General features: G+C 50.0%; 1 protein-coding gene across 1 annotated transcript in view; it reads right to left on the reverse strand.

The window, feature by feature from the left end:
* Positions 1-1,142: 1,142 nt before the first annotated feature.
* Positions 1,143-12,943, reverse strand: part of fhl3a (four and a half LIM domains 3a) — a 32,791-nt gene continuing 20,990 nt past the window's right edge. The window contains exons 2-6 of the mRNA XM_084702164.1: positions 9,793-9,965; positions 5,405-5,579; positions 2,710-2,879; positions 2,180-2,366; positions 1,143-1,852 (exon numbers count right to left, since the gene is read on the reverse strand). Of these exons, the coding sequence (XP_084558290.1) occupies positions 1,704-1,852; positions 2,180-2,366; positions 2,710-2,879; positions 5,405-5,579; positions 9,793-9,965 (854 nt within the window). The 3' untranslated portion in view covers positions 1,143-1,703. The remainder of the gene's footprint in view (positions 1,853-2,179; positions 2,367-2,709; positions 2,880-5,404; positions 5,580-9,792; positions 9,966-12,943) is intronic.

Below are 12,943 nucleotides of genomic sequence, written 5' to 3' on the forward strand. Positions count from 1 at the left end.
GGGAGAGGAACCAGGGGAGAGGGACCAGGGGAGAGGGACCAGGGGAGAGGGACCAGGAGAGAGGGGCCAGGGGAGAGGGACAAGGGGAGAGGAACCAGGGGAGAGGGGCCAGGGACCAGGGAGAGGCCCCAGAACCTTCTGGACCTGCTGATCACCACCGAGGGTCAAGGACCCACACACACATAATGCTGGACCCATTACATTTAGATTTTTAATGAGACTTAATCAACACATAACTGGACATTGTAATAGAATTGACTTTAAACTTGTAGATGAACAGCATCTTTAGTTAAATCAAACAAATGGTAAATGGACTGCATTTATATAGGGCGTTTTTTTCTCTAGCGGCACTCAAAGCGCTTTACATTTTTGCCTCTCATTCACCCATTCACACTCCCACTCACATATACCGATGGCAGTGAGCTGCCATGCAAGGTGCCACTCTGCCCATCGGGAGCAACTTGGGGTTCAGAGTCTTGCTCAATGATACTTCGGCATATGACCTAGGAGGAGTCGGGGATCGAACCGCCAAACTTGCGATTAACAGACAACCCTCTCTACCCCCTGAGCCACAGCCGCCCCGACAACAAAAGAATATCGTCCCTCTGACTCGCCAGCATCAAAGCTCAAATAATCATAAAGGCACTTTTATAGTTTTCATATACTGTGTGCCGACCAACGACAATAAAAAACATTTGCGACACTCAAAATCAAAATGTGTTTTTGGTGTTTTTGTGTTGCATCATATGATGAGAGCTGAGACCTGAGAGCAGGACATACGAGTGAGAAGTAGTGAGCAGGGGAGAGGGGTGAGCGGAGGAGACAGGGGGAGACAGGGGGGAGAGGGGTGAGATGAGGAGACAGGGGGAGACAGGGGGGAGAGGGGTGAGAGGAGAGAGACAGCAGGTGGGAGAGGGGTGAGAGGGGTGTGACAGGGGGGAGAGGGTTGAGAGGAGAGAGACATGGGGGAGACAGGGGGAGAGGGGTGAGAGGAGGAGACATAGGGGAGACAGGGGGGAGAGGGGTGAGAGGAGGAGACAGGGGGAGACAGGGGGGAGAGGAGGAGACATAGGGGAGACAGGGGGGAGAGGGGTGAGAGGAGGAGACAGGGGGAGACAGGGGGGAGAGGGGGGAGAGGAGAGAGACAGGGGGAGACAGGGGGGAGAGGGGGAGAGGAGAGAGACAGCAGGTGGGAGAGGGGTGAGAGGGGTGTGACAGGGGGGAGAGGGTTGAGAGGAGAGAGACAGGTGGGATAGGGGTGAGAGGAGGGAGACATGGGGGACACAGGGGGGAGGGTTGAGAGTAGACAGGGGGGAGACAAGGATGAGACAGGGTGAGACAGGGGTGAGACAGAGGTGAGATAGGGGGGAGACAGGGAGGAGACAGGGGTGAGACAGGGAGAGACAGGGGGGAGACAGGGGTGAGACAGGGGTGAGACAGGGGGGAGACAGGGGTGAGACAGCGTGAGACAGGGGGAGACAGGGGTGAGACAGGGGTGAGACAGGGGGGAGACAGCATGAGACAGGGGTGAGACAGGGGTGAGACAGGGGTGAGACAGGGGTGAGACAGCGTGAGACAGGGGGAGACAGGGGTGAGACAGGGGTGAGACAGGGGGGAGACAGCATGAGACAGGGGTGAGACAGGGGTGAGACAGGGGTGAGACAGGGGGGAGACAGCATGAGACAGGGGTAGACAGGGGGTGTCTATAGACTGTTGCAGTCTCGGCAGAGGATCTTGTCTCCGTCGGGGAAGAATCCAGCCCCAACCAGGGACCCGTGGCAGAGGGAGCAGTGGAAGCAGGCCTGGTGCCACTGTCGCTCCTCAAACGAAATGTACTTCCCCCCGCCGAACCCTGCAGCCAGAGGGCAGCTATGTCACTCACCCCTCTCTATTAACACCTGTTGCTAGGTGACTAACAGGCATTACTAGATGATTAACAGGTATTGCTAGGTGATTAACAGGTATTGCTAGGTGATGAACAGCTGTTGCTAGGTGATTAACAGGTTTTGCTAGGTGATTATCAGGTGTTCCTAGGTGATTAACAGTTGTTGCTAGGTAATTAGCATGTGTTGCTAGGTGAATAACAGGTATTGCTATGTGATTAACAGGTATTGCTAGGTAATAAGCATGTGTTGCTAGGTGATTACTAGGTGTTGCTAGGTGATGGCGGCAGGCCTACCTGTAATTGGCTTAGCGCAGGCCTCACACTTCTTGGCGTAGAGGCTACTGAAGCACTGCAGGCAGTAGGGGCTGTCGTCCCGGGAGGTGAAGTGCTGCCCGGCCAGCTGCACCTGGCAGCCTGCACACACAAAACACTCCCGGTGCCATGGCTCGTCCCGGTAGGTCACGCCGCCTTTAACCAGGCTCTGGACACAGAGGAGCAAAAACCCATCCAGAGCAGGTCAGCCTGGTGGAAGTCATGACAATGGTTCCATGTGTTGGTCCAGCTCACCTGTACCCTGCCCAGGTCTCATCCTCCCCCTTCTCCCCTCCCAATCTCTCCCCCTCCTCCTCTTCATCTCTCTCCTCACTATTCCTTCTCCCCCTCCCTCCTTTATTCTTCCTCTCATCCTTTCCCTCCCTCCCTCCCTCCCTCCCTCCCTCCCTCCCTCCCTCCCTCCCTCCCTCCCTCCCTCCCTCCCTCCCTCCCTCCCTCCCTCCCTCCCTCCCTCCCTCCCTCCCTCCCTCCCTCCCTCCCTCCCTCCCTACCTGTTTGCAGCGCGTGCAGCGTGGAGCGAGCTTGTCCTCATAGCAGGCCACACAGTAGTGCTCGTCCTTGTCCGGGATGAAAGATTTGGAGCCGATTGGCTGCTCACAGCTATGGCACACGAAGCACGCCTCGTGCCATGTAGAGCCCCCATACTCCAGCTTCCTGGAGCCTGGGGGAAGGAGACAGACACGGGAGAGGGGTGAGTACAGTAGAGAGGGAGAAAGGGAGGGGGTAGAGAAACTGGGATCTGGAGGGTGTGATCTGTCACAGCAGACTGAGATAAGAGCAACAGTGTCAACGTGTTGAAGGGAAAAGTGAGAGAAGAAGGTCTGTTGTGGTGAGAATCTGCAGACGGCTGTAATCTAACCAGAGCCCTGACTGCGAAGCCGGATCTAGGGTTAGTGAGGGATCTTCAGGTTTAACTCTGGATTTTCAGTGTCACGACGATGGTGGTTCACTTCTTACCAGGATAGATCACCATGATACTTCATGCTGCACACCTAACCTGTAGCAGATTATGTTTGAGATAACAGATCAACACGTATAAAAGCACCGCCTACTGACCAACCAAAAGTATCTTGGAAAGTGACATTTTGACAAAGATCCTGTGGATCTTCATCTTCAGCTGGTCTCTGGAAGCACCAAGGATATGGCTTGTGGAATGCAAGTCAGGCAGTCTGTGAATTTATCGCAGTCAGTACCTGCTCGCAGTCAGTGCGCGCTCGCAGTCAGTGCGCGCTCGTAGTCAGTGCCTGTCAGGGAGTCAGGGAGTATACAGAGTGTATATAGAGAGTATATAGGGAGTATATAGGGAGTATATAGGGAGTATATAGGGTATATATAGGGAGTATATAGGGAATATATAGGGTATATATAGGGAGTATATAGGGAGTATATAGGGAGTATATAGGGTATATATAGGGAGTATATAGGGAGTATATAGGGTATATATAAGGAGTATATAGGGAGTATATAGGGAGTATATAGGGTATATATAGGGAGTATATAGGGAGTATACAGGGAGTATATAGGGAGTATATAGGGAGTATATAGGGTATATATAGGGAGTATATAGGGAATGTATAGGGTATATATAGGGAGTATATAGGGAGTATATAGGGAGTATATAGGGTATATATAGGGAGTATATAGGGAGTATATAGGGTATATATAAGGAGTATATAGGGAGTATATAGGGAGTATATAGGGTATATATAGGGAGTATATAGGGAGTATACAGGGAGTATATAGGGAGTATATAGGGAGTATATAGGGTATATATAGGGAGTATACAGGGTATATATAGGGAGTATACGGGGTGTATATAGGGAGTATACAGGGTGTATATGGGAGTATATAGGGAGTATACAGGGTGTATATGGGAGTATATAGGGAGTATATAGGGAGTATACAGGGTGTATATGGGAGTATATAGGGAGTATATAGGGAGTATATAGGGAGTATACAGGGTGTATATGGGAGTATATAGGGAGTATATAGGGAGTATACAGGGTGTATATGGGAGTATATAGGGAGTATATAGGGAGTATATAGGGAGTATACAGGGTATATATAGGGAGTATATAGGGAGTATATAGGGAGTATACAGGGTGTATATGGGAGTATATAGGGAGTATATAGGGAGTATACAGGGTGTATATGGGAGTATATAGGGAGTATATAGGGAGTATATAGGGAGTATATAGGGTATATATAGGGAGTATATAGGACAGGGGTACTCAATTAGAAACCCAAAAGGTCCACTCGCCAAATTTCCATTCAGTCCAAGGTCCGGAACAGTGATGGTTTATTTTTCTGGCCCTTACCTCAGAGTTCTGGGGGGAATTTTGTGTCTATGATGTGTGTCATAGTGACGTTTCACATTACTACTTTTGACAAGGGCAACCCTCTCAATGCAGATTAAACACATCGGTTTTGTGCTCCCCACCGGCAGCACAAATGCATAGGCTACTTGTTTGAAATGTGCGATTTTCAGAATCAACTTTTTGCTTCTTGTTGGGTAGAGCACGCCATGTATTTAGCTAAGGAAGAAACAGGTAGCGTTAGCAAATCGATTAGCCTGCGTTGTTGCAAATGACACACAACCTGCGTGCCCCACAGAGGTTGCGGCCAACATTATGGAGAGAGAGTTGAGATGGTGATTACAGTTATTACAGCTCCTGATTGGACACGGAAGATAGAAAACCACATCTAGTAGGAACAATTTATTTCACAATAATATATCAGTTATAGGCCCGGATAGGAAACCGCCTGGGTCCGGACCCGGACCACGGTCTGCCAATTAGTGACCCCTGATATAGGCTGTATATAGGGTGTATATAGGGAGTATATAGGGAGTATTTAGGGTGTATATAGCACAAAAAAGCACAAATACGGGAGTCAGATGGCTGAGCGGTGAGGGAGTCGGGCTAGTAATCAGAAGATTGCCGGATCGATTCCCCGCCATGCCAAATGACGTTGTGTCCTTGGGCAAGGCACTTCACCCTACTTGCCTCGGGGGGGAAGGTCCCTGTACTTACTGTAAGTCGCTCTGGATAAGAGCGTCTGCTAAATGACTAAAATGTAAATAAAAACGTTTGAGCCAGCTAGCGCGTCTACTGTCAGTCTACCAGTACAGCGTCTAGAGTAGAGCCCTGTGGAACACATCAGTACAGGCCTGGCACGGAGGGTTACCTGGCATGACGGTCTTGTCGCAGGCCACGCATTTGGAGGAAAACTCGTTGCAGTAGCAGTCGTTGCACAGCAGCGCCTCCTCCTGGCTGGTGAAGGGTTCGTCTGCTAGCGAGCGTTCGCAGCGGAAACACCGGAAACAATGTTCATGGTAGTGTCTGTTCTCGTAGAACAGCTCCTGGAGGAGAGAGAGAACAGTGTTCATGGTAGTGTCTGTCCTCGAAGAACAGCTCCTGGTGTGTGTCTGTGTGAGGGGGGGACACAGTGTCTGTGTGAGGGGGGGACACTGTGTCTGTGTGAGGGGGAGACACTGTGTCTGTGTGAGGGGGGGACACTGTGTCTGTGTGAGGGGGGGACACTGTGTCTGTGTGAGGGGGGGACACTGTCTGTGTGAGGGGGGGACACTGTGTCTGTGTGAGGGGGGGACACTGTGTCTGTGTCTGTGTGAGGGGGGGACACTGTGTCTGTGTGAGGGGGGGACACTGTCTGTGTGAGGGGGGGACACTGTGTCTGTGTGAGGGGGGGACACTGTGTCTGTGTCTGTGTGAGGGGGGGACACTGTGTCTGTGTGAGGGGGGGACACTGTCTGTGTGAGGGGGGGACACTGTGTCTGTGTCTGTGTGAGGGGGAGACACTGTGTCTGTGTGAGGGGGGGACACTGTGTCTGTGTGAGGGGGGGACACTGTGTCTGTGTGAGGACTATATTAAATTCAAAGGAAATGTGGGAATTAGGATAAACTGAAACAAGGATTGTGGTGTATAATTGTATGAAATGTATGATGACAATTGGCTAGCAATTGCGCAAATAACAAGAAATAGGTTGCTGCAGTTTGTCTTTCGACTTCACTTGCAAAACCCGCGATGGGACTGAGCTCGAACAGCTTTGGTGACTTTGTATAGTACAAAATTACTGTTAGTCAAAAGGAGATGCAGTCTTTTGACAGACCCTCCAATCATCATGCGGAAGGCCAGCGTCTAGGCCAGCCCACTCCTCCATTCACCCCCAGAGACGCTGAGCATCCAGGCCAGCCCACTCCTCCATTCACCCCCAGAGACGCTGAGCATCCAGGGCGGTTCATATTCGCAGCATGTATCCAATGACCTTATTTCGAAGCACTGAAAAAAACTGTTCAAAGCAGCCCCATTGAAATCCATGGACGCTGGGCTTCAACAGGGAAATGCACTGTGACGCTACGGGAATGTATGATAAGGAAGTCGAGTCAGCAGACCTGCTTCTACATGTAGCAAATTCTGAACAAACTCGTTTTCGAGATGAATGTGTTCTAACGCATTCAAAATGTTCACACAATAGTAAATATTTCATCATAAATGTATGGACATTATAGGGGAAGCCAAGCTTCCCTTGCAGTCAAAGATATTGACACTGCATGATTTGATGTACCGTAACATAGTTTCTGAATGAAAAAGTTGACCATAATTGCGCTGCCTTTAGAGTTCCATATTCGTTTTTAAGTCCAAACTGTGATTTGGTTATTATTGTGTCACATTGCGTAAACTGCCAACTAGTGCGGTGTTTTTCAAAGTCTGGGTCGGGGGATGAAAATTGGGTCGGCAAATATGTTTTAATAATTATTTTGTCTTAGTTTTTTGTAAATGACTTAACAACCATTTTCAAATAGTGCTTTGTTTCCTGTTTAATTGCCGTTTTATATGGTATTTTCTTTTATTTTGAAATGATTGCGCAACAAGCTGGTGCTAGGTGCTGTAATCGGACGTAGCCTATACCTGCAGAAGAAGAAGTTTGGAAGGATAGCGCACTCACGTGTAGCTCGCAGAATAAGTATAAAAGTATAAAAAGTATAAAGTATGACGAGTTTCGGAGTTAAGTCGTTATGTTAGCCTGGCTTCAGAAAAGGTACTAAAACAACGCATGTGCCAGAGCCAGACAAGTCAACAGAGGTCCAGGGTCCAACCAGAAACATCGGATCATGAGCTTCAAACAAATACATAGGTTACATATGCATGGCCGCCGGAACTAGGGGTGCTGAGGGTGCTGCAGCACCCCCTGACAGCATGAACTAGGGGTGCTGAGGGTGCTGCAGCACCCCCTGACAGCATGAACTAGGGGTGCTGAGGGTGCTGCAGCACCCCCTGACAGCATGAACTAGGGGTGCTGAGGGTGCTGCAGCACCCCCTGACAGCATGAACTAGGGGTGCTGAGGGTGCTGCAGCACCCCCTGACAGCATGAACTAGGGGTGCTGAGGGTGCTGCAGCACCCCCTGACAGCATGAACTAGGGGTGCTGAGGGTGATGCAGCACCCCCTGACAGCACGAGAATTTAAAATGCTATGACTTGAAAATCCACCACCGTGGCACAGCCCCGCAGTAGCAGACAGGCCATCGGGAGCACCGGGAGAAGAATAACGATGGAAAACCAAGCTAAGAAACGTTAGGGTGGGACTGAAAAAGACATCACCTTCACTAGACAAGGTTTTACCAATGAAAAAACGGCTGTGTTTATTTAACATTAAGCTCAAAAACTATTTTGCGCTCAAATAAAGGCCCAAAATCTTTCTTTCCGAACTAGCATCACATCAAACACAGACTGTGCATGCATTAGCAAGGCAGCTGTGGTGTCGTAGATACTTTAGAACTAATTATTATGTTAAAACTTGAACAAATTAATAATAACTGTAGGGAAATTGTACATTTGCAAACACCCCTTTTCATATCATTTGGGTCGCGATGGTTTGTCATTTTGAAAATGTGGGTCGCCGAAAAAAAAGGTTGAAAACCACTGAACTAGTGGATAGTTTAATCATTAACATAACGAGTGGGAAATCGGAAAAATCGTCACTTAGCATCCAGACTCAGCTATACACAGCCTGGCACTTAACACTTATGTACAGCCTCGCAGTTATCTTCTCTTTTTGTTATTTGCCTTGGATACCATTCATCTGTAAGTACATACATATTATACATAATTAGTGCAAACATTTATATTTTGCAGAAAATGTGAGTTTTATGAAATGTTCTTTGTAAGTTATGTGTTTGTGTAAGTTATGTGTTAGTTATGTGTTAGTTATGTGTTAGTTATGTGTTAGTTATGTGTTAGTTATGTGTTAGTTATGTGTTAGTTATGTGTTAGTTATGTGTTAGTTATGTGTTAGTTATGTGTTAGTTATGTGTTAGTTATGTTTTAGTTATGTGTTAGTTATGTGTTAGTTATGTGTTAGTTATGTGTTAGTTATGTGTTAGTTATGTGTTAGTTATGTGTTAGTTATGTGTTAGTTATGTGTTAGTTATGTGTTAGTTATGTGTTAGTTATGTGTTTACTGAAGATTGTTGTTGGCAATCTGTCCAGTGTCCAGTATGCAAACACACTGCTAGGGTACATTAGTGTAAGAGTCCTGAAGCTAACCAGCTCAGAAGTGAGCGTCCTGAAGCTAACCAGCTCAGAAGTGAGCGTCCTGAAGCTAACCAGCTCAGAAGTGAGCGTCCTGAAGCTAACCAGCTCAGAAGTGAGCGTCCTGAAGCTAACCAGCTCAGAAGTGAGCGTCCTGAAGCTAACCAGCTCAGAAGTGAGCGTCCTGAAGCTAACCAGCTCAGAAGTGAGCGTCCTGAAGCTAACCAGCTCAGAAGTGAGCGTCCTGAAGCTAACCAGCTCAGAAGTGAGCGTCCTGAAGCTAACCAGCTCAGAAGTGAGCGTCCTGAAGCTAACCAGCTCAGAAGTGAGCGTCCTGAAGCTAACCAGCTCAGAAGTGAGCGTCCTGAAGCTAACCAGCTCAGAAGTGAGCGTCCTGAAGCTAACCAGCTCAGAAGTGAGCGTCCTGAAGCTAACCAGCTCAGAAGTGAGCGTCCTGAAGCTAACCAGCTCAGAAGTGAGCGTCCTGAAGCTAACCAGCTCAGAAGTGAGCGTCCTGAAGCTAACCAGCTCAGAAGTGAGCGTCCTGAAGCTAACCAGCTCAGAAGTGAGCGTCCTGAAGCTCAACCAGCTCAGAAGTGAGCGTCCTGAAGCTAACCAGCTCAGAAGTGAGCGTCCTGAAGCTAAGCAGCTCAGAAGTGAGCGTCCTGTAGCTAACCAGCTCAGAAGTGAGCGTCCTGAAGCTAACCAGCTCAGAAGTGAGCGTCCTGAAGCTAACCAGCTCAGAAGTGAGCGTCCTGAAGCTAACCAGCTCAGAAGTGAGCGTCCTGAAGCTAAGCAGCTCAGAAGTGAGCGTCCTGAAGCTAACCAGCTCAGAAGTGAGCGTCCTGAAGCTAACCAGCTCAGAAGTGAGCGTCCTGTAGCTAACCAGCTCAGAAGTGAGCGTCCTGAAGCTAACCAGCTCAGAAGTGAGCGTCCTGAAGCTAACCAGCTCAGAAGTGAGCGTCCTGAGATACGGTCCTCAGAATGGCAGGTTCAAAATGGCTGCCTCTGTATTAGCCTCACCCTGGCGTCGTGGGCGATGAGTTCCTTGCACTCGTCGCAGGTGTTGGCGAACAGCGAGTCGTAGCAGGGGATGCAGTAGGGCTGATCGTCTGTCTGGATGTACTTGCGCCCGTAAAGAGACTCCTTGCAGTTCCCACAGTCGAAGCGATCACTCATGGTGACCTGCTCCAGTTCTGAGAGAGAGGAAGGGGGGGGGGTCATGTCAGTTCAGCTGAGACAGAGTACAAACATAGTCAGTTCAGCTGAGAGAGAGGAGTACAAACAGAGTCAGTTTGGACTGCAGGACGGGGGAGGGGGGTCATTGTGACTTTAAGTCCTGAGATACAAGGAGTTAAAACAAAATCAACTAGAGAGGGTAGGGTCTGCTTGCTTGCGTCGGTTGCAGATGGGTCCATTTATTATTAAACAAGCTGAACCCCCTTTGAAAGAAGCTATTCTAACGACGTAGTCACCAGCAGTATTTTTCAGATGGAATCGCGATTCAAACAGTACCATCTGCTAACTGAAAATATGCCCCCAAACACGTAAATAAGCTTGATATTTATTTAGGGGGAAATGGCTAATTCAAAAGAAGTTTGCTGGAAGCGATCATTGTCAGTAAGTCAAGAAGCTCCACTGGCTCCCCGTCCCACAACGCATCTTTAAAGTCCTACTCACTCACAAAGCCCTTAACAACCAGGCCCCCCGCTACCTCACCGACCTGCTCCACCACCACACTCCCTCCCGCTCCCTCCGTTCCTCTGATGCCAACCTCCCCACTCAGGACCAAGCACCACTCCTGGGTGACAGAGCTTTCTCCATCACCGCTCCCTCCCTCTGGAACTCACTCCCCAAACCCATCAGAGACTGCACCAACCTGTCAACTTTTAAATCATTAGTTAAAACGCACCTTTCTAGATCTGCTTTTAATGTGTAAAAATGCTGTGATTTTATATGATGTGCTTGTTTTATGTTTATTTTAACCATGTAAAGTGACTTTGAGTGTTTTGAAAAGCGCTATATACATAAAATGTATTATTATTATTAGTAATAGTAAAAAAGCCAAAAGCGACCATTTGGTCTCAGTCTAGAGCCCTGTGTGGAGAAGCTGAATTGTGCTACAAGCAAGCTAGCCTACTATAGCTCTGTTGCTAGCCAAACTTCACTGAATGTGCCAGAAATGAAAAACGTTTCTTTTGACCTGTAAACCACCTGTACACCACCTGTACACCACCTGTACACCACCTGTACAGACCACCTGTACACCACCTGTACACACCACCTGTACACCACCTGTAAACCACCTGTACACACCACCTGTACACACCACCTTTACATCACCTGTACACCACCTGTACACCACCTGTACAGACCCCCTGTACACCACCTGTACACCACCTGTAAACCACCTGTACACCACCTGTTAAACCACCTGTAAACCACCTGTACAGACCACCTGTACACCACCTGTACACACCACCTGTACACCACCTGTACAGACCACCTTTACACCACCTGTACACACCACCTGTACACACCACCTTTACATCACCTGTACACCATCTGTCTACAGGCCTCTCCCAGTTCCTCTGTGTCAGACAGGCCTCTCCCAGTCAGACAGACAGACAGACAGACAGACAGACAGACAGACAGTTTAAGCTGCTGATGAAACAGCACTCAGGGCTGATTCACTGCTGTTAGCACCACAGCCAGTCAGCAGTAATGTTAGCACCACAGCCAGTCAGCAGTAATGTTAGCACCACAGCCAGTCAGCAGTAATGTTAGCACCACAGCCAGTCAGCAGTAATGTTAGCACCACAGCCAGTCAGCAGTAATGTTAGCACCACAGCCAGGCAGCAGTAATGTTAGCACCACAGCCAGTCAGCAGTAATGTTAGCACCACAGCCAGTCAGCAGTAATGTTAGCACCACAGACAGTCAGCAGTAATGTTAGCACCACAGCCAGGCAGCAGTAATGTTAGCACCACAGCCAGTCAGCAGTAATGTTAGCACCACAGCCAGGCAGCAGTAATGTTAGCACCACAGCCAGTCAGCAGTAATGTTAGCACCACAGCCAGGCAGCAGTAATGTACAGTATGTGAGATGTCCAAACACACTGAAGGAGGAGGGCTTGTTCTGGGACGTGGAAGGCCTCACGCAGGGTCCTGGAGATGTGCCGGGCTGAGGACCAGCTCTGGCCGGCTCTTGGCCGCTCTCTGAACTGCAGGGTGGATTTATGGTCTCTGGAGAGGAGAGTTGTAGCTCTGACCATCCGGACGGCAATCAGTTAAGATAATGCAGCAGGCTGCTTGCGATGGCTGCAAGGGAAGTTCACATGAGGGAATGTGCCACAGCCGCTAGGTAAACACACCCAGAGAAGACAGGATCTGTTCTGTGGCTGTCAGAGCACATGAGCTGGAGCAGCTCAGGGAGGGGGAGGGGGAAGGAGGAAGGAGGGGGAGGAAGACGGGGAAGGAGGAAGGAGGGGGAGGAGGAAGGAGGGGGAGGAGGGAGGAGGGGGAGGAAGACGGGGGAGGAAGGAGGGGGAGGAGGGCAGGTGAGGAGGCAGGGTGAAGAGGGAGGGGGAGGAGGGCGGGTGAGGAGGGCGGGTGAGGAGAGAGAGGGAGGAGGGCGGGGAGGAGGGAGGGTGAGGAGAGAGGGGGAGGAGAGAGGGGGAGGAAGGAGGGTGAGGAGAGAGGGGGAGGAGAGAGGGGGAGGAAGGAGGGTATTCACCTCCCCCCAGGGCCTGGTCCCCCGCTCCCATGGGCAGCTAGCTGACATCAGTGTGTGACCCAGGACCCTGGCATCCACACATCACCCAGCCACCCCTCCCCCAACCACACACCCCTCCTCCCCCAACCACACACCCCTCCTCCCCCAACCACAAACCCCTCCTCCCCCAACCACACACCCCTCCTCCCCCAACCACAAACCCCTCCTCCCCCAACCACACACCCCTCCTCCCCCAACCACTAACCCCTCCTCCCCCAACCACACACCCCTACTCCCCCAACCACAAACCCCTCCTCCCCCAACCACACACCCCTCCTCCCCCAACCACAAACCCCTCCTCCCCCAACCACACACCCCTCCTCCCCCAACCACACACCTCACTCCCAACCATTTCCACCCCTACCCCCTCCCCTCCTTCCTCCCAGAGAGAGAAGAGGGCC

This window comes from Hypomesus nipponensis, chromosome 2 (assembly GCF_054491055.1).
Source record: "Hypomesus nipponensis isolate SF chromosome 2, ASM5449105v1, whole genome shotgun sequence".
Lineage (NCBI taxonomy): Eukaryota > Metazoa > Chordata > Actinopteri > Osmeriformes > Osmeridae > Hypomesus > Hypomesus nipponensis.